This window comes from Phyllostomus discolor, chromosome 3 (genome assembly GCF_004126475.2).
Source record: "Phyllostomus discolor isolate MPI-MPIP mPhyDis1 chromosome 3, mPhyDis1.pri.v3, whole genome shotgun sequence".
Classification (NCBI taxonomy): domain Eukaryota; kingdom Metazoa; phylum Chordata; class Mammalia; order Chiroptera; family Phyllostomidae; genus Phyllostomus; species Phyllostomus discolor.
This window is the reverse complement of record NC_040905.2, coordinates 57,587,362-57,608,723: the sequence shown is the minus strand read 5'-3', so window position 1 is coordinate 57,608,723 and position 21,362 is coordinate 57,587,362. Positions and strand designations below refer to the sequence as shown.

Genomic DNA, 21,362 nt, shown 5'->3' with positions numbered 1-21,362 from the left:
TAATAAGTGCTCTGAAAAAAATGAAGCCAGGTAGAGGTAAGAGTGGAGGTTGAAGGTGGAGGGTCTACACAGTGTAAGCATGTGTGACCTCTCGGGAAAATCATGTTTAAGCAGAGAGCTGGAAAAAATTAGGAAGCCATCCATGCAACAACTTGGGAAACAGATGGTCCAGCCAGGAAAACCGGCAGAGGACAATGCCTGAGGGAACAAGAAGGCCAGAATGGCTAGGGAGAGAGAACAGTGTGGTAGGAAAAGGGTCAGAGAAACATGAGAAAGGCTAGATCAGGCAGAGCTTCTTAGTCAGTAGTAAGGAATTTCAATTTTATTCCATGTATAAAACAGTATGTACTAATAGGCTCAGTGTTTAGAAATAATCTCACATATGGACAAGAGCTTGTTTTAAAAGAAATAAACATAAAGTGACATTATGCCTATACCTGAGATATTTATCTTTGTTTTTTGGGTGTGGTAAATATCAGAAAGGCAAAGTATCAAGAGCAGAAAGTTCCCCATCTAGACAAATATATCTAGATTCCCCAGATATATTTGTCCAGGTCCCCTAGTTCCATAAATCTTTCATCAAAGGGCTTTTCCTTTTGAAGCAGGAAAAGATTCCTGGAGGGGGTATCTGGTTATTTATGATTTTTTTCATTTTTTTTATACTGCAGCACATGCACATCTGGAAATGTAAGCTTACATTTTAAACTAAATAATACATAAAACAAAAGCATCAGATTAAACACTATGCCAATTAAGCTTGTGGCATATTCATTAAATTTAAAACCAAAATTAAATGAAGCAGAAGCACTTATATTTTGAGTAACTAACGAAATTTAAATTCACTTTAATAAAATATGCAAATAAGAAAAAAAACGTTCAGTGGGAAAAAAGGCCAAAAGTAGAACAGGGAGGTAAATTAAATTCTATATATGCAAGATGAGAAAAAAATCATAAGTGAAAAACTGGCAGAATGGGAACGAACTGAGGACCACTGTAAAGCCTTTGCTTTAAAAAAACATCATTTTGAAAGATTTTACTTATTTATTTATTCATTTCAGAGAAAGGGGGAGAGAGAAAAAAAAGGGAGAGAAATACCCATGGGTTGCCTCTCACACACCCCTATCCGGGGACCTGGCCCACAACATACGCAGGTGTCCTGGCCAGGAATCAAACCAGCAATCTTTCAGACTGCAGGCTGGCGCTCAATCCACTGAACCACATCAGCCAGGGCAAAAAATATTATTTTAATACTATAATATATCAATAGTAATGTAAGATGCCTGAATTTAAAAAAATTCTTTCTTAATTCCTACAGTACTGAATTATATTCATGAAAGGTATGTAAATTTTGTTTTCTGTATTTTAAGACAGCACTGTGAAAAATTAGAAAAGGTTCAGGGAGGAACAGTGGAAATATTTAAATTAAAGGTAAGTGAAGCATGCTCTTACTTTCTTACACTTTTGGATATCATAATGATATCATATATTCAAGTCCTATATAGAATTTTAATTTTCTCTGAAACACAAAAAAACACACTGTAAGAATTTGCTGTTAATGTACTTACAGGGAACAGTGGAGGTGGTTTCAATACTACATCAGGTAACTTTTCACCTCTGTTAAATCCAACTGCCTCAATATTGAAGGTATAAGCAGCCCGTCCTCTTCCTTTATTCCCAGCCATTGCAACTAGTTGTACCAGAAAAGTGGGCAAATTCTGAAAAGACACTATTAATGATTAAGATTTATTCTGGATCGTATGAAAAATTAAACCAACATTTTAAAGCAAAATACATTCCACTTAAGAACAACACACTTAAGTAGGATGGCTGATTTAAACACTTCTGGGAGAAATAAGCATGCAATAAATTAATTTCTGAACCCCTCGACCTAGTCATGACAATGGCCTCAACTACCTCACCAGGTCTTGGGGAGGAGGCTAACCTTGGGTTTCCTTCAAGACACTTCCCCAAGCACTGCACAGCCAGCTGATGCAATTTTCTCCACTCCTTTGTGGTTTGGCAACAAGATCTCTGATACATGTAAAAATGTGGACAAGTTCAGGCTGATGAAGACAGGACACTTTGCTTCTACATTCAACTTGAAGACTATCAGCAGTCATACATACTTTAAATTTTTAAATGATATTTTCCCCCTAGAGTTTGAATGTTAGAAAAGATCCTAGAGATCAAGTCCAGTGTCCTGCCCTTAGAAATGGGAGTAGGCTCAGGAAGACTCTAAATAGGTCTGTTCAAGCAAAAACATAAATAAGTAAGTTCAGAGAAAAACATCTGAAATTGAAATTGTTAAAGGTAGAGGATAAACCTGTATTTCTCTTCAACCAGTTCACCTACTCAAGTCCTGTTCTGAACGTTTGAATTGTCTAAAATGTGATTGCACCATAACGTGATAACTGAGCCAGCAGTGTATTAACATTTCCTACACTAAGGCTCTAACACTACAACTCTGCATTTGTTTGTAGTAAAGATTATAACACACACTTTTAAAATCTTTTCCCACTAAGACTGAGTATTGTTCAACCCGGTAAGCTCAAATAGCAGTAACATGCCCTCCTCTACCACTAATAGTTTCCTCCCATTTTCCCTTGCCATTTATTTATTTTTAAAAAAGGGGTCCTTTACAATGCTTCCACATGTCAATTACCCAGATATGTTGTTAAAATGCAGATTCTGATTCAGTTGGCCTTGGGTAAAGTTTGAGAATTTGCATTTCCAATTTGCTCTCTGGAGATACCAATGCTGCTGGTTTGCAGACTACACTTAAGAGAGTAGCAAGGTTGTACACTGCCCCAGTTTGGATTTGAATGGTTGCATACATGAGATGTGGTTTAACACATTCTTCTATTTGCCGTATTTTCTTTTTTTTTAAAAAAATGTATTGTTGTTCAAGTACAGTTTTCCGCCTTCTACCCCCTTCCCCCATTCCCCAATTTTTTTTTTTTATGAGCAGGCGGACTAGAGGCTTACTCAACTTTGGGTTTGATTTTTTGCAGGAATACTTAAAAGAGATGCTTGTTTTCACTACTGCATCACATCAGGACATACATGAAGTGTCTGTCCCAGTGATGTTCTCTGATTAGTGGGTTCAGGTGCTATCAGTTTATTTCATCTAGTATTAAGTTCCCCACATCCACTACTTAGTTACTACAAAATACAATTCATATAGGAAAGGTATTTATTTTAATAGCCAGGCTCATTCAGCTGTCCACACTAAAGGAGAAGGAAAATATCCAAATGGCCTCATTTCAATTGCTGAGTCATTAAAGGATATGCTGAGTTTACAGAGAGCAGGTCTCCCAAATATGAATATTGCTAAACAGAAATGAATTGTGGGAACCCAGTAGATATGGTAGAGACCACTAGGCAAAATTCCAATCCAAGATTTGCCACTAATTAAAGAATAAGAACAATTCTAGGTAATGTCTCCCAAACTTCCCAGATCATGAGAATTACCTGGAAGATTTATTAAACAGATTCCCAAGTGATCCTTGAGTCCTTAAACCTACTACACCTGAATCTTCAGAGCTGGGCCCTGAGAAGTAGCAGAAAACTCACCCTAGAAAGAGTGTCAATTGGCTACCATAGCTTGATGGACAATCCCTTAAGAAATAGCAAAACCTACTGTCTCTAAACTTCTGTATTTATCAAGCAACCTTTGGGTGTATAAGTGCTATCACTAGTGAATATACTGCCCTTGGCAGAAAAATCAGTCCTAGTTCTTGAGACACCCTAATGATTAATTACACGACATTCTGACCTACAAATCCAACTCCTTCAGCTTGATTATCATGAGTCAGTACCTGGGGAAGCTTCTAAATCCATTTTTTTTCTTCTCTTGCAGAGCTGAGTGGCAGTCCCTTGACTCTGGTAACTATCTGATGGGCTAGTTAACTCCTTGAGATCCTTTAAGTTGATTCGACAATTGCTTTGTTTCTTTTTCACCTGCCAAACTTCTTGAAGGGTTTATAAAACTAGGTTTCCCCATTTTCTCATTCCAAATCTTCTGTTACTTCATGTGGGCCAATTTCATTGAGTCATTCATTCAACCAATACAGAGCATTCCAGCCACTGTGGCAGGACCCAGACTGCTTGAACAAAACTGGCCACTGTCCTCAGGTCTTAAATTCAGTGGACGAAAGAACAAACAACAAACAAATAAGTATGTAAAATAATATTATCTGGTCTTGTTTTGAGTTGAATTGTGTCCCCTCCAAAAGACCGTTGAAGTCCTAACTGCCAATAATTGTGAATGTGACCTTCCTTTTTTGGAAGTGAACTCTTTGTAGATGTAATTGAATTAAGATGAGGTCATACTGAACTAGGGTGAGCCCTCTTCCAATGACTGGTATCATTATAAGAGGGAAACCTGGACAGAAAGAGAGAGACACACAGGGAAAACAGCATGAAAGGTGGAGGCAGAGATGGCACTGCTGCAAGCCAGGAACACCAATGAAGGCCAGGAAACACCAGAAGCTAGGAGAGAGGTATGGAACAGACTCTCCCTCAACAAACCCCAACAACACTGTAATTCCAGACATCTGGCCTCCCGAACTGTGAGAGAAGAAATTTCTGTTGTTTTAAGCTATTCAATTTGTGGTAATATATTATGGCAGCCCTATGAAATCAATATTTTTTTTTCAGCTCTAAAAAAAAAATAAATCATGGTATAACAAAGATCAGGTATTAAAAAAATAAATCAAAGAATAACAAAGAAGTATGGCAGTGGCTTTTCATACAAGGAAGGTCTTTTCGTGGAGGAAGAATCTGAGCAGTGTGCTGGGGAAGGCCAGTGAGCCACTAGACGGAGGGATGGGGTAGAGATGATTACAGAGAAAACTAACAGCAAGCACAGAGGAGGAAACCACAAGCTGGGAGTGTCTGAAGAATAAGGAGCCCATGTAGTTGATGAGCAGCAAGAAGAGGCTGGTTGAGGCCAGATCTTGATGACCTCTATAAGAGCTGTGGTAAAGGGTTTGGCTTTTATCTTACTTGTGATGGGGACTAAACTCATGAATATGTTGAAATGCAAAGGTACTAAATGATCCTCAATGGAAAAATCCACCGACCTTTTTGTCTTTCTTCATGCTCTTGGACTTCTAAAGCACACAGCTCTTTGCTGCTTCTTCTCTTTTGAAACTCTCTCTTTCCTAGGCTTTAATAAAACTCCAGTTTTTCCATCCCACTGACCATTCTTTGGAGCTACTTCTCTTTATAAATTGCCTAAATACAAATTTCTTGAAGGTTCAATCTTTGGTCTTCTGCTTTTTTTTTTCTTTTGTATTCAGAAAGTGAACTCACTCTAGGGGTTTGATGACCTTTCCAATACTATTACCTCCAGCACTAATCTTTGTCCTGAGTTTCAGCCCATGTGCTTACTACCAAAAAAAATATTTGGCCCTGGCCATGTGGTTTGGTTGGTTGGAGCACTGTCCCATACACCAAAGGGATGTGGTCTGATTCCCAGTCAGGGAACATACATACCTTGGTTGCAGGTTCAATCAGGCTGGGGTGCCTATAGAAGGCAACCTATCGATGTTCCTCTCTCTAAAATCAATTTAAAAAATCTATTATCAGGTGAGGGGGAAAAAGATTATTTGGACAGCATCTTAAACTTAACATACTAAGATAGTCTTCCCTCTACACTAACTAGCTTGCATTTTATGTATAAGATCCCTGCTTCTATTTATGGTATGTTATTTTCCCAGTTACCAATATTTGAAGATTTGCAGTCAGTCAGTACTGATTTCTCATTCTGTTTCACCCCTCCTATCAAATCAACAATCTAATTCTTCCTTCAAAATGTTCCTGCATTTCCATTTATTCTACTATAATCCAACTAAGCCATTTTCTACCTCATTATTGTTTAACTGCAAATTTCATGGTTTCCTGTTTATTTATTATAGCACATTATTCATAGTTCTTATTCATATTTATAAAGCCTAGTTCTGATCATGCTACTCTTCTCATCCTACTCTTCTCATCTTTCCTCTTGGCTAGAGAATTAAATCCAAACTCCCTATCTAAGTATTTGGAACCCTTTTAGGATGGTTGCACCTCTCCTCCAGACTCATACTTCTGGAATCATGTCTTGACTACCATTCTTTCTCCTCTGCAACCTACTTCCTCTTTCTCCCTGATTGGCTTAACCCTTTCTACCTTAAGATCCAGTTTAAGTCCCCCAACATCCACAACAGTCATTGCATCCTATCTTGCTCTTGAAAAGATCCTGCTGGATTTTTAAATGGATTTTTAAAACTTGAGGTGGTATGTAAGGCTATGCTCCTCTAATCGGGAATACAGACATGCCCCTTTTGGAAAATGGGTCTTTTCCAAAGGGTAGGAGTTTCACTTTGATTGTTTGTTTGTATCATTAACTGTACTAACAATACACATTTTATATCCCCCACTGTCTTTCCTCATATTCTTGAGAGCCCACATCACAAGTTTTTTCATACATCATCTAGCTCCGGGACTTGTATATAAGGATAGTCCTGAACATAGTGACTGGAAAAATTCTAACTAGGTTAGGAAAATATTCAAAAAGGATGCATCCCCACCAAAAACTTTTTTAGTGTAGTGAAGGAGAGTACACCTATCCTTGTATGTAGACTTATTAGTACATGCCACAATAAGAGTTTTCATAATTATCTTTCAGAATACTATCTTCACGGGTCTCTAATTTTCCCTGATTGAGTAGGGAGGTTAATCAAATTCTCAAGGGAATTTTTGAACTCTAAATGGATGTTTCAATAGCTGGAACAAGCAGGGTGGAGAAAGAGACCTGATGTTAAGAGTGAGGGTGATTTATGCGGCTGGCAGGGCTACACCCAGTTATTACCCACTTTTTCTCTCCTCATAAAGTGTGGCTGCCTTCACTTTCCTTAGTCAAGCCTTTCTACCAACTTTGCTCTCTTCCAAGAGTGAATTAACCAAAAAAAAAAAAAAAAGAAAAGAAAAAAAAGAGGATACAGGAAGAATACAGAATTTAATTTTGGGGAAGAAAAACCTTATCAACAACCCTGCTAAACGTATAGGATAAAGTGCCTACAATGAAAAAAGTCTGCGGCAACGATTCGTGCCTGAATCAATCACATAATCACCGGATTTGAAAATCTACCATCAGTAAGAGCATAAATTCCTTTCTAACTCACTGCAAACAGTCCCCGGAAGAAGAGACTAGGTGAGACTTTTAAAGATTTTTAAGGGATTAGAGGTAAAATTGTTTCTCAACAACGCTCAATCCAGAGAGCTTTAATGAATCTCCACCCTGACTTCCCCCCCCACCTCCTCCACGTGCCGCTTTTAACTCACTTTTATCCTCTCAATCTCCTCCCAAGTCCTCAATTGCTTCTTCTGTTACCTGTTCACTAAGAACCAAGGCTTCGAGGCTTGGGCAAAACAGCAGCCGAAACGTCGGCAGGGAAAGAAATGAACCAGACTCCAGGCTCCGGCAATCCCGGACTGATTCCACCGCTGGAGAAGCGCGCTCCGCCCTCAGCGCGGCCATGTAGCCGAGTTCCGATCCCAATCAGTTAGCTCCGCCCACTCCCCAGCTAGGCTCCGCCCTCTGGGCAAGATGCTTTTTAGCCCTTGGCAGGCGCCGTAGTGGGCCAACCTCTCCTGGCCTGGCACTTACCGCGCTGGCTGGAAGCGCGCAACCTGGTGCGTGGTGTGTGGGCGGACCTGGTGCATCCTACGTCTCGCTCTTTGCCTCTGCAGTCAGAACCCCCGAGTTGCGGAAAGTGTTGCCTCCTAAGTATCCCTGGCGTTCACGCTTCCTCGTGCTGAGGCTGCCGAGGCTTTGCTCCGGCACCCGGGTGCTGGCAGAGCAGCTTCTGTTCTTTGCGGACCGGCCGGAGAGTGCCTAGTGCGGCTGGACGCTCTAGGCGGCGTCTCCGCACCTCCCTCTTCCTACTTCTGCGCCCCTGCCTTGCTCTGCGCCTCCTCCCAGACTGCGGGGAGAACGTCCCACGCCGCCTCAGCGCCTCGAGTCTGGATAGCCTGCGGGAGGCACACACGCCCACAGCCACTACACCCAGCAGCACCCCTGCCCAGCATGTCGGCGCTAGAGTGGTACGCCCACAAGTCCCTGGGCGATGGCATCTTCTGGATTCAGGAACGCTTCTACGAGTCGGGTAACCGCGCAAATATCTGGCTGGTGCGCGGCTCGGAGCAGGACGTAGTAATCGACACAGGCCTGGGACTGCGCAGCCTTCCAGAGTACCTATACTCCTCCGGCCTCTTGCAGGACGGCGGGGCCAAAGAGGATGCAGGGTGCCGGCCGCTGATGGCTGTGGCCACCCACGTGCACTTCGACCACTCCGGCGGCCTTTACCAGTTTGACAGAGTGGCGGTGCACCACGCCGAGGCCGAGGCACTGGCTCGCGGGGACAACTTTGAGACTGTGACCTGGTTGTCCGACAGTGAGGTGGTACGGGCTCCCAGCCCCGGCTGGAGGGCCAGGCAGTTCCGAGTGCAAGCGGTGCAGCCCACCCTCATCCTGCAGGATGGTAATGGGCCCTCATGGGCGCACGCTTTCTCTTTAAGGGAGGGGATTGGGAAGAAACTGCTCGAGGGATGCATGTTGCAGATGTACGTGACTGTAGCGGGCTTGTTTTGTCATATCGCAGAAATGCCACTTTTGTTTCTCCCTTCCCTGAGTAAAAAAAGCCCACTCAACCAGAGCCAAGGCTATTGCAGCCTTCCCTACAAGACATCGGCTCTGGCACAGTGTAGCAATGCTGAGTACTCGAATGAAAGCCGGCCCCACCCCCAGTCGGTTTCCTGTGTAAGGTACAGGGACTTGTGACTAGAAATTTCCCATTCTTTTCCTGAACACCTGTCTGACATTTCCAGGCGATTTACCGCGAGATGACAAAGAATGACGCCTCACAGAGTGCATGTCGTGGTCTGTGCTTTCGATGATAACTGCTGACTTCATCTGTGGGGACCATCGGCTATTTGCAATTCCCACCTGTAGGCTAAGAAAGCCATTAGAGAACAGTGACTCGCGCATCCTTAATCTTCCAGACAGATTTCTGTTCTTCGTATTGCCTCACAAAAGAAAAATCTTGATAGGGTACACAAAAAGTAAAACATGTCTTGAGACTTGCACTATGATAGATGTCCCGCCTGGTTGAAAGCAGGGCCTGAGAAAATTAATAAGGAGGTTATTTCTGGTGATAGTGAAGTACGTGTACTAATGTATAGGTATCCTTGGGCTTCTTTGGCTCTGTGAAAGGTAGGATGGGGTTTACAGAGAAACTAATGGAATAAAATAAGAGTAGGGACCCAGTCCTCCCAACCCCATGCAGGCAGTTAAAAAATTGAGCTAATTAGACACAGCAGTGATATTTGTATATTAATTTCCTTTATTCTTTTTAGAATATTTTTGTTGACTTCATTTTATTCTCACAACACATTTGAAATGACTGGCAGCTGACCCCCCAATTCAATGGCATGCCTAGAATGCACAGAGCAAGACAGTGGCAAGACTAGGGTTTGAATCAAGACACAACAGAAGCATGCAGATCATACATAAATACTACCCAATGAATATATTATGGTAATTCTGAGTAGAATGTGAAATCCCCTTCTTTCCATTCTAGTCTTGAAACCATTTTGATGACCACTACAACTTATTAAAATGTTCTTCGATGAGGTAGAAAAATCTAGTGGCTGCAGTACAAATAGAAAAATCTAGTTGCTGCAGCACAATAAGGCTCACTTTATGACTGACCAATATGACAAATAATGAAATATTTTACAAAAATCATTTTATCTCACAGATGAGATCCTGTTCACTTGAGATATAAAAACCAATAGCACGATTCAATACTCAAACCCCACCCAAAAAGTCATTTCATTAAAAATTTAAATCTAAAGATTAACAAAAAATGGTTTGGATGGGAGTCATATTACCTAACAACTTGAGGTGAAAGAAAAGTAAATTTAATGTCCTTTTACATTACTGTGTATTTATATTAAATTTAACAAATTTACATTAAATATACTTTTAATTACTATATAGTTTGGTAAAACGGATAGCTGTAGAGGTAAGATTTCCATGCAGTTGATGGGTATTCAGACTAAATTTTCTGCTGACCAGACCAAAGAATGTTGACGTTAGTATTTAAAATATATTTAAATTGTCTAAATGAATAAATAACTTCTATTTACTTTTGTTCTCTGCCAGCAATAGGAAATAATGGTGAGAGAGTGATAGGAATAACTGTTTCATAGATTAATAGTCCAAGCAGACCTGCATATCATCCCTGAGATCACACAGCCACTTTGGAAAAGAATCCAGAGCTGGGACTAGAATCCAGGGTTCCTAAATACCAATTGTTAGTAGAATTATGGCCTTAAAATGATAATTAAAGCATTTTGGAGCTGCAGGTGGCCTGCAGCTACCTGTGTGGTACTTTAAGCCTTTGAAGGTGTGAAAAGAAAGCTTAATATTTACCCAACACTTTGAAGGTGATAGTACTGTGTTAAATAAAAAAAAATTTTTTAATTAGGAGCTGAATGCCTCACCCTCTCCAGTATTATCTAATTTCCTCTTTTCTTGGGAATATTAATTTCCTGTCTCTTCTGAATGGTGTGGTCTGCTAACTTGCTGTTATCATAATCCAGATGCCTGGAAGGAGATATAAAATATTTATACTAAAAATTCATTCACAGTTACACACATATATCAACAGCACATACCTAAACAGCATAATGTCTTCATTGCTTAGGTTAGAACATAAGGAGCCTGAAGTCACTATTTTATTACATTTTATTTAAGTGAATTGATGATTACCTGTCTTGGAAAAACATACAGTAAATCTGTGCACTGTATTACTAATCCAAAGGCTGATTTGTAAATGAGGGATAAGGAAGACAAGGAGAGATCATCATACAGTGCATCATCTTTGATGGAAAAACAACTCATCCTACTACTCATGAAATAGTATCTTCCTATAAGAAGATAGCGATAAACCTTAGGTTGATATAGCATATTCTTCATGAATGGATACACATTTTACCTATTTTTCACAATATTCAAATGATAGGAAGTGCAGTCATTTTGGTTCCTATTGCCCATATTTAAACAATTTGCCCAGAGTCACCAACGTATAGGGTGGGCCAAAAATAGGTTTACAGTTGTTAGTGTGGAAAATAATAGAACAAATAATAATATAAGAATAAACTCTTTTTTATACTCACAACTGTGAACCCACAGTTGTATTAGAGCAGTTGTTTCAGGTGAACTTCAATCATTTGAGGACTATAAAAGAAAAAGATTCTGGAAGGGTAGCAGATGGAACAAACATCTAATTTGACTCCCAAAACTCCACTAAGACTGCTGTAAAGAGACCGTGGTTTTCTCAAATACAAATCCACATTGACTTGAGGAACTGTTTCAGATGCTGGCTATTACTAAACATGATGATTGATTAGCAGTTTTATCATATTCCAGCATTGGGGAATCAAGAGCTGATCCAGTTTGCACTGTAGGAGCCTTGAAAGGAATTAGGAATAGCTGGTACCTTACTGGGGGCTAAGGAAAAAATACTAAAATAAGTAGAATTGGTTGAAATCCATTTAAGTAGCTGTTAAAACTCTAGAACCCTTCTTCCTAAGAGAATGCCCATCTAGTTAGTTTGTTCTCTGAAGAGAGTAAAACAGGGGTTTCTTGATTGAGGGATGCCAAGTCCTATTGAGCACAAAGGCTCAGTATGGAAAATAGGAGGAATAATTAATGTGTGTATTCTCTACAAGTTCCCAGACAATGAGAGCCAGGCTTTTACCCCCACCCCCAGCCCTGTAGGAAATTTCAAGAATCTTATCTGAGGTGTCTGCCCAGACATAGAAGAAAGACTAAGATGCTGATCTCTCTACAGTGAAGCCTATAGGTCACTAGGCTCCATGTATGTGTTTCAAGCAAACTTTTCATCCCCTACTCTTAAACAGGTTACGCTTGGTTAAATAGGCAACCAAGCATAATGAAAAATCTGGGAAAATCCTCTAATGAGATCAAATACTAAAACAGCATAAAGTAACTTCTGAGGATAGGACTAGTGATATCATCAGGGGACTGCAGAAGGTATTTGCATTCAAGATATCCAAGAGACAAGACAATGCTTTCAAAATAAGCAACAGATAAAACAATACACACAGAGCACACAGGGCTCTTGGAATTTTAAATCTCTGAAAAACTTAGTAGAAGATCCAGAAGAAAACTTACAAAAAGAGCAGATAGGCAAAATGAAAACTAGAAACAATAAAGGACCAGTTTAGAAAATCCAACATTGGAACAATAGGAACTCAGATAGAATAAAGTGGAAGGAAATAAAGCACAGTAGAAATAATTCAAGAAAATATCCCACAGCTAAGGGATGTAAATTTCTGGATCAAATGAACCCACAGAGTTCCCAGAAAAATGGATAAAAGCACATTCAACCCAAAGCACATTATTGTAAAACTTCAGAATGCTGGGAATCAAGCTTCCAGAAACTTAAAAAAAAGGTTATCTATAGGGATCAAAATTGTTTTGGAGCTTGAAAAGAATTCCTATGCCTTACTTGAATAACAAAAGATTTCTACATCCATTCCACTAACAAAGTCACAAAAAGTTACTTCCTACATGCTGTTACTTAAGAATGTACACAGATATACCTTTGTCCTATTTATCCCCTTTAAAACAAGGGAGTAAACCAAGTGGAAGACATGAGTTGCTGGGGATCTAAAGCAAGAGAAAGTTGAAAAATCAGAATGATGACAAATATAGTCTGACAATTATAGTAGCCCAGGCATAAAGGGCTCCAGATTGTAACAGTTGAATCATTACTCTTTTGGAAGATGAGAAGATGAGAGATGGATACATATATGGTAGTGGTAGGTGAAGAGTAAAGAGAGCTAAAAATCCTTTTATTTTTTAGTGGAAGTCAACAGATAGTATAAGAAATTTAAAAACCAAGAAACAGTACTAAATGAATGAAATCAGTACAGTTGGTCTAATTGGTAAGTCAACATATGGAGTATAAACATTATTTAAAGGTAACTACATTTAGAGGGAACTGCTAGGAAAACAACTGAAAAGTGGTTGCCTCTTGGGAGCAGGATTGGATATGGAGACAGAATGGGTCAAAACTTTTTCTTACATTTAAGATCTCCTGGAATACTTTATTTGAAATATATACATACATTTACATAGACTTCTTTGGTTAAAATGAAATAAAAGTAAATGGCTGGGGATGCCAAGATAAGAAAGGGTATTTGAGAAGCCAAGAAAACTCTAGAATGGCTGAAATTTGGTAACAAGAGGGTTGGGGTAAGGGCTTGGAATGATAGTGTAGGTGTGTGTATGGATATATTTCATGGGCAGTTCTGGTTTGTGTAAGAAAGCTTTTGTTGAAATTATGCAAGCATTATAAGCATATGGAACAGGGTAATAAAGGCACAGAGTAATGGCAGATCTAATGATACTCAGCCACTTTTGCCTTATTAATTGCTTACAGTTGGTATGTATTTCGATAGGCAGACACTTATGTCTTTTCTGTTGCTAAATATTATGAATATCACCTGGACATAACTGAAGATCAATAAGACTCTACATTGGTAATGTTCCAGAGCATTTTTTTAGGATCAAACTTTCCTCACTCCCCTCCTTTCTATACACTTAAAAACAATTGGTCTTCAAGAACTCTATTATTAAATCAACTTAGCTATAATTTCTTTACCATATCTGCCAATCATACAGTAAGTAGCAGTAGTTTGTGATTTCCCAGAGGCATCTTAAATCGGGAACAATTATCCTGGAAAGGAATCTGGCCTCCTATGACTGGAATGCTGGGAGATTTGAGAGTATCTGATCCCATCTCAATGTAATTACTGGCATTCAAGACATGACAGGACAATCCCTGCTCTCATCACTGGCCCCACTGATCTGTTTTGTGTCACTACAGTTTGTTTTTCTGAAAATGCTCTGCAAAGGCAATTATAGCCTTTTGTGTCCATCTTTTATTTGGCACAATGTTTTGGAAATTCATCCATATTGTTGTATCTATTAATAATTCATTCCTTGCTTTGGCTGAGTAGATCAGTTGATTATAGCATTATTCCAATACGCCAAGGTTGTGGGTTCTGTCCCCAGTCAGGGCACCTACAAGAATCAATTAACAAATGCATAAGTGAGTGTAACAACCAACTGATATTTTCTTCTTTCTTTCTAAGTCAAATGTTTTTTAATTCATTCTTTTCCATTGTCTAGGAATAATTCATTTGTGGACATATCTATTTACCATTGGTGGAAATTTGAAACTTTCTAGTCTGGGGCTGTTATGAATAATACTGCCAAGAACATTTGCATATAAGGCTTTGTGTGGATACATGTTTTCATTTTCCTTGGTAGATACCTAGGAATAGAATTCCTGGGTCTTACAGTAAGTATATGTTAATATTAAGACAGCGCAGAACTGTTTTTCCTTAGTAGTTATACCATTTTATATTCCAGACTGCATTGTATAAGGGTTCCAGTTTCTCTACATCTTGGTCAACACTTGATTTTGTTAGTCATTTTGATTTTAGTCATTCTAGTGAGTGTGTAGTAGTATTTCATTGTGGTTTAATTTGCCTTTCCCTAATGACTAATGATGTTGAGCATGTTTTCATGGACATATTTATTAGTCAAATATCTTTGTTAAACAGATCTGTTAAAATCTTTTCTCCTTTTTTAAAAATCAAGTTTTTGGTTTTTATTATTACAAGTGTAAGTGTTCTTTTATACAATGAATTATATTGTTAATTCAAGTTCTTTATCAAATATGCAGTTCATATTTTCTCTTAGTGTGTATTTCCATTCTTTTAATAACTCTCTAACTTGGATAAAGACCAATTTCATCCAAGTTATAAAGCAAGAAACTTTATAACTTGGATGAAGACCAATTAGTCATTTATCCTTATGTTTTATGTTATTTGCCTGTGTGTGTGTCTTACATAGGAGGTCTGCGTCTAGCCCAGGATCATAAGTTTTTCTTCTAGAAGCTCTCACATTTAGGTTTATGATCCATTTTGAATTACTCTTTGTTAATATTGTGAAGTAAGGGTTGAGAGCTTTTGTTTTGCTTCTTTGTTTGCATGTCGATCCAAACATGCCCTGTTCCAATTTGTTGAAAAGGCTATCCTTATACCCACTGAGTTATCTTGGTTGACACCTTTGTCAAAAATCCATTGACCATATATATGTGTCCTTTTCTTTGGACTTCATTCTCTTCCATTAATTGTGTGTATCATGTAGCCAGCACCACACTGTCTTGATCATTGTAACTTTATTATAATTTTTAAAATTAGGTAGTATAAATCTTTCAACTTGATACCACTTTTTCAAAATTGGTTTGGCTGTTCTAGGTCATTTGCATTTCTATGTAAATCCTAGAGTCAGATTTTAAATTTCTGCAAAAAAAGCATAACAAGATTTTGGTTGAAATGCTGTTTAATTTATAGATCTACACTGACAATTACAGAACTGACTAGTGACATGTGACCACCTAAATACACATTTAAATTAATTAAGATTGATTAGAAATAAAATTTTAGTTCCTTAGTTATACTAGCCTTCTTCCAAGTGCCATTAGCTATATGTAGCTAGTGGCTACCATATTGAAGCCATTTTGATATAGAACATTTTGATAATTTCAGAAAGTTCTGTTAGACATTGCATCTATAGAGAAAAATTGCATTTAACTAACATCTTAACAATTTTAAGTGTTTAAGCCAGTGGACATAGAATATCTCTCCTTTTGTTTAAGTCTTCTTTAATTTCTCTTGATAGTGTTACGGTTTTCATTGTTCAGATAAAACATCTTTTGGTCTCTGTTTTTGGTACATACACATTTATAATTTTTATTTTTTAATGTATTGATCTAATATATATCTTTATATAATGTACTTTTTTCTCTGATAAAAGACTTTATTTCATCTGATATTAATAGAGCCATTCTAGTTTCCTTACAATTCATATATATAACTTTTCCAACCTGGTTTTGTCTTTGATCTTCTAGTTCCTTTTTTATAGACTGACATATATCTTGCTTTTTAATATCTAGTCTTGACAATCACTGCCTTTGATTAGAGTGTTTAATCCCATTGATATTTAATGTAATTATTGATATAGTCGTATTTAGATCTGCCATTTTATTGTTTACTATGTCTTATTCTTGATTATTCCTCTTTTCCTTCTTTATGTTTAACAAATCCTGTTACACTTTAATTCCTTATTAACTTTGTATCTGTATTTCTTTGATTTTTTTTCTGTGTATTTGCACCAGAGATAACAGTATGAAATTTTTAATTTATGGTTTACATAGGTTAGTACTTTTATTTAAACCCAGCAAAACAGCAGTTTTGCCTTTCTGACAGAAGATGTGAGTTTCCTGCGTTAAGCACTAAGGGCAGCTTATTACCCACAGCAATAGCAGCCTTCAGAGCATTATCATTTGTACCAATTCCTCAAGCCTTGTTTCCCACAGGGTGACAAAACAAGGGGCAAAAATATAATGAGCAGCATTCATGAATTGTGTCACCACAATACTGGTATGGATGTTCTGAAAAATAAAAGTTACATGCTCAAATAAGTTTGAGAAAGTGTACAACCATATCTCCGTCATGTATGAGGTCTGTCCAGAAAGTATCCAGCCATGGCTATGAAAAGGAGACAGATTTATTGAAGAAGATACAAGATATAAGAAACATTGTACATAGGACAATGACACCTTAGTACCCTTCAAAGGAGGCACTTTGGGACCTCACACAGTACTCCCAAGCGTCTCATCCACTGTTCAAAACACTGCAAAATCCTTTGTTGGAATCACTATCAGCTGCCGCATCCTATTTTCCTGAATCTCATCAATGGTCTGAAATCCCTTCCATTTCAAAGTTGATTTTAGTTTTGGGAAAAGCCAAAAGTCACAGGGTGCCAAATCTGGGCTGTAAGGGGGCTGAGTTACCTGGGTGACTTGCTGTGTCACCAAAAAACTCTGCACAAGACATGATGCATGAACAGGTGTGTTGTGATGAAGCTGCCAATCACCAGTTGCCCATAGCTGCAGCCTTCTGAATCATCTGAATAGTTTCTGCAAAGGAATGTGCAAGCTTAATGCAAAATTTGATATGGGTTTGTTGCTCCACTCAGTCATTTTGAATGCAATGGCCACACAGTACACATGCTCACTCAAAGGTGTCTACCACCCCCACCGAGTAGTACAGCAAAGTTGTCGTTGTTCCTGCATGCACATTCCAATTTATTCTCCTTGGCTGTCACAGTACATTGATGTTATGCAAACCATTCTTGTTACATTAACAATGGCTGGGCTTTTTTCAGACAGACCTCAATGTATATTAGTATATTAAAAGTTCTAAGAAACCTTGCTGGAAAAAAGCTGCATAATTTTTTTGAAGAGTTCCCAAAATTATTTGACCACCAAATCTTCTCTTTTATGTATCGTAACAATCTGCAGAAATGGTGTTCCACATTACTCACTTTGGCAAACACTGGTCTAGCAAGTAATAGAAATAAAATACAGGCAAATTATTTTTAAATCATCATTAAGGAATATATTGTTCACCCCCCAAAAAAGAAAAGGAATGCAGTATTTTAAAAATAAAATAAGTGTCATCCTTCCTGACCTCTTTGAAACCATCTAATGTTCTATTCTTTAAGTAATTGAAGTCATATATGCAACATGCTTATCTGTAAACTTTGTTTCCATTTGTAGGGGATGTAATCAACCTTGGTGACAGACAGCTCACTGTTATGCACATGCCTGGTCACTCCAGGGGCAGTATTTGCTTACATGACAAAGACCGAAAGATTCTCTTCAGTGGAGACGTTGTGTATGATGGATCACTGATTGATTGGCTCCCATACAGCAGGATAAATGACTATGTTGGAACCTGTGAACGTCTAATAGAACTAGTGGACAGAGGTCTGGTAGAGAAGGTGCTTCCTGGGCACTTTAATACCTTTGGTGCCGAAAGGCTTTTTCGATTGGCTTCTAACTATATTGCAAAAGCTGGAATATGTCACAAAGTTTCTACTTTTGCTATGCGATCTCTTGCTAGTATAGCCCTACGTGTAACAAATTCTAGGACCTCACCCTAGTACCTATACTGATAACCTATTTAGATTAATTCTATAACTTAATCTAATTCATTTTGTTCTGGTTAAAATGATTAATGGTGAGCATTTCAAAAAGTGCTATTATACTACTATTGTATATTAGAAAAAAAAGGGTTGAGAATTAATAAGCCAAAAAAAATTCTCAGTTCAATTTTTTTCTTTCTTCCAAATAATAAACCTCTTCCGTAAGATTATAATTTGCCAAAGCTGTCATCTTGTAATAGTTGCTGTAGAAGTGACATAAAAGTATGTGGGGAAGCAAGGAGGTACTTTGTAGCAAGAGAACTGTCTATGCCTCCCATTTGTCTTATTTTACTTCCTAAATAACCTAGGAAAAAAAGGCATAAAGAATATTATGTTTATATTCCAAATTTGATATTTTTATTATATTATTTAAAGGTAAAGGTTTTTGGGTTTAAAATACATTAGAACTTCATACAAACAGACAAGCTAACATTTACAATGACAGCTAAAACAATCCATTGTTATGATACAGAACTTTTGTGCTTCATTTTATTTATTCTTAATGTAATTACTACCTATGTTATGTTGTGTAATTTTACTTACAAAAGTACAATGAATTTTGTTTTATTGCAAAGCTTTAAATGTAAATTGCAGAGTGCTTCAGTAAAAAGCTGTTATATATTGTTGTTTGTTATTATGTATGTGTTTTATTTTCAATCATAAAAGTGAAATTCAAATGTCTGTAATCTAACAACAAATTGTCAGATTTCTCAAAAGGACACTGTCAGGTAAACCTGAAAATATATACATTGAGAATAATTTTTATTATATCCTATTTTAATATTAACAGCTATTATGAACAGAATTTTACTTGTGAAACAGCAGCTTCAGTATATGTCATATTTTATGGTATCAAAACAACTGTAGAGATCTACAACATCCTGATCTACATCATTCTTTTACTTAACATACTTATGGACCACAGAAGGCTTATCAAATTAATTGCAAAATGTGCATTAGCTATTGACTTAGAGTGAATTGCCTTTTTAATCCTGATTCACAACACCTATTCCTGTTCAGTATTCCTTGTCTTGAATGAAATGAAATCTACATTTGTAAAATTATGGTAAATATTTTACCACTATTTAGTAAAATGTTTTGGTTTGGTGCTCTTAATAATTTATTTAAGAAACCTTTGGAATAGCTCATAAAGGTTTTTTAAAAGTTTTTTCACTGCCTTTGTATTATTGACACGTCCAAGGCCAAACTGAGTTTTGAAAATCAGAGTTTTAGTTTTAGGAAGGTTTGACAATTGATTTCTGAAAAATTTTGAAGCTTTTCCTACCCTACACCTATCCCAGGTTCTTTAGTCTTTTATTCACTCAACACACACGTGCACACCCACATGCATATACACAGTCACATACATACATACACAACATTGTCTAAACACTGTGGAAGCTTAAAAAATCAAAGAGACTACATCCTAGCTGGAAGTAGAAGGCAAACAAAATATGAATAATATATGCAGGTTGAGGTTGATACAAATTACACATGACTGTCAGGGACATAAATGGGTGGCTGTGAAACTTGGTTTGAAAAATGTTCCTGTAGGATGGGTTTTTGAGTCAGATTTGGAAGGATGATTTGTTAGGTGGTCAGGGTAGGAAACAAAAAGATACAAGATAGGGATGGAAGCATTGCTGTCTAGTGTAGGCTAGTCCCTTTAACAGTTTAAATTTAATTTTCAGGAATGTCAGATCTTCCAAACGCCAAGTATTTAGCATGAGAAAGATGAGTTTGTGATTGTGTATGTAAGAATCATCCTCAATAACTGTCTAGCTGTACTGCCAATGTGACCAAATGAACCTTCACTTAAAATCAGTTAAGGAGGCCATGATTGTTCAAATGTAGAATATCATGTGCATTTCTCTATGATAGTCATTCAAGGTAGTAGGTCTGTTTCAGTTGATAGTGCAACATCAAGAATATAAATTTGGTTCAGGGCAACTATAAACAATCAATGAGCCTTAAATATAGCCATTATTTTTATATTAGTAGCACAAAAGAAAACCAAAAGTCCTTAACCATTGGCCATTTTATCATACCTTTAAAAAAAAAAATCAGGGTATAGTAGGCACTAACTTTTATTGAGAAATATTTAAACCTGATGAAGGCTTTCTTTATTTCTTAAAAGTGCAATTTTTCAAAACATTATTTTTACATTTTTTCAGTTTTTAAATTGTATCGAAACATGAGGCTGTGATATTTTACTGTTGCTTTAATATTAATAAATTGGAGAAAGCATCTAGCATTCACTTGGTGACCATGCTATGAATTTTAAAATGAGCATTATTTAATTGAATCTTGGCCCCACTTCCAGAAAGTAATTGACCAGCCAGCCTCACACAACACAACTTCGGACAAAGCTGGTATTGAACACAGGTCTGTCTGCCTCCTAAATTGTGCTCTTTCTCTTATACCTGCACAATGACATAAAATTGGCAAAATGTATTTTTAATTTCCAAGATGCCACATGTGCCAAGAATAAACAAAATGATGTTAAAGCATATTTTAAAAAATGCTATAAAAATATATTATCACCCTGACAGTGACCCTTGTTGTAATTTATGTTTTTGGGAAATGATAGCATGTAAATGTAATTCAAAATTGTAAAAATGTAAGACATAGAGAAATAACTTTTATTATTTTTACTGTCAATAACTGAATCTTAGAAATTTATTATTTAGTGTTTCCTTTTAACTGAGAGGTCTTAAACAAACACAAACCTTGTATGTTAGCCTGATATAGGTAAATAAATGATTATGTGTAGTTCTTATATGGATAGTAATATGGATTTGACATGCACAAGTTGTTCTCATAATTTTCAGATAAATGTAAGTAAACATTTGTGTGACAAATATTAAAGTGGACATTTTATTTCAATCTCTGATTGGTATTTTTTATGATGCTAACAAATTCACACTTGATTTTTTGCAAGGATATATACTATATGAAGTGCAGTTTTGAAAAGCTCATAATAAATAAGATGTAAAATCCATGGGAAAACATAGAGAATCTAGAAACCAAAAAATACCCACCCAAATAAGCCTTCAGTAGTTAGTTAATAAATATGAATTTCAAATCAGTGGATAAATATGGACTATTCAATAAGAAAAAGATAAACTGCTGTAGGGGAGGGACGATATTTTCTCTA

At 37.3% G+C, this 21,362-nt stretch overlaps 2 protein-coding genes across 11 annotated transcripts in view; one reads left to right on the top strand and one right to left on the bottom strand.

The window, feature by feature from the left end:
• Nucleotides 1-7,533, bottom strand: part of POLR3G (RNA polymerase III subunit G) — a 33,674-nt gene extending 26,141 nt beyond the window's left edge. For 2 of the 10 annotated variants that reach the window (XM_036020522.1, XM_036020523.1), the window contains exons 1-2: nt 7,379-7,533; nt 1,566-1,715 (exon numbers count right to left, since the gene is read on the bottom strand). In XM_036020522.1, the coding sequence (XP_035876415.1) occupies nt 1,566-1,715; nt 7,379-7,525 (297 nt within the window). In that variant the 5' untranslated portion in view covers nt 7,526-7,533. Of the gene's footprint in view, nt 1-1,565; nt 1,727-1,914; nt 2,246-5,499 lie in introns of all 10 variants that reach the window. The other 8 variants (XM_036020528.1, XM_036020527.1, XM_036020526.1 and 5 more) reach the window with 8 other exon arrangements.
• A 92-nt stretch (nt 7,534-7,625) lies between these two features.
• On the top strand, nt 7,626-21,091 carry MBLAC2 (metallo-beta-lactamase domain containing 2). Its single transcript, XM_028522533.2, has 2 exons — nt 7,626-8,528; nt 17,778-21,091. Exons 1-2 carry the CDS (start codon nt 8,075-8,077, stop codon nt 18,161-18,163), a joined length of 840 nt encoding a protein of 279 aa, XP_028378334.1. The 5' UTR covers nt 7,626-8,074; the 3' UTR covers nt 18,164-21,091.
• The last annotated feature ends 271 nt before the right edge of the window (nt 21,092-21,362 follow it).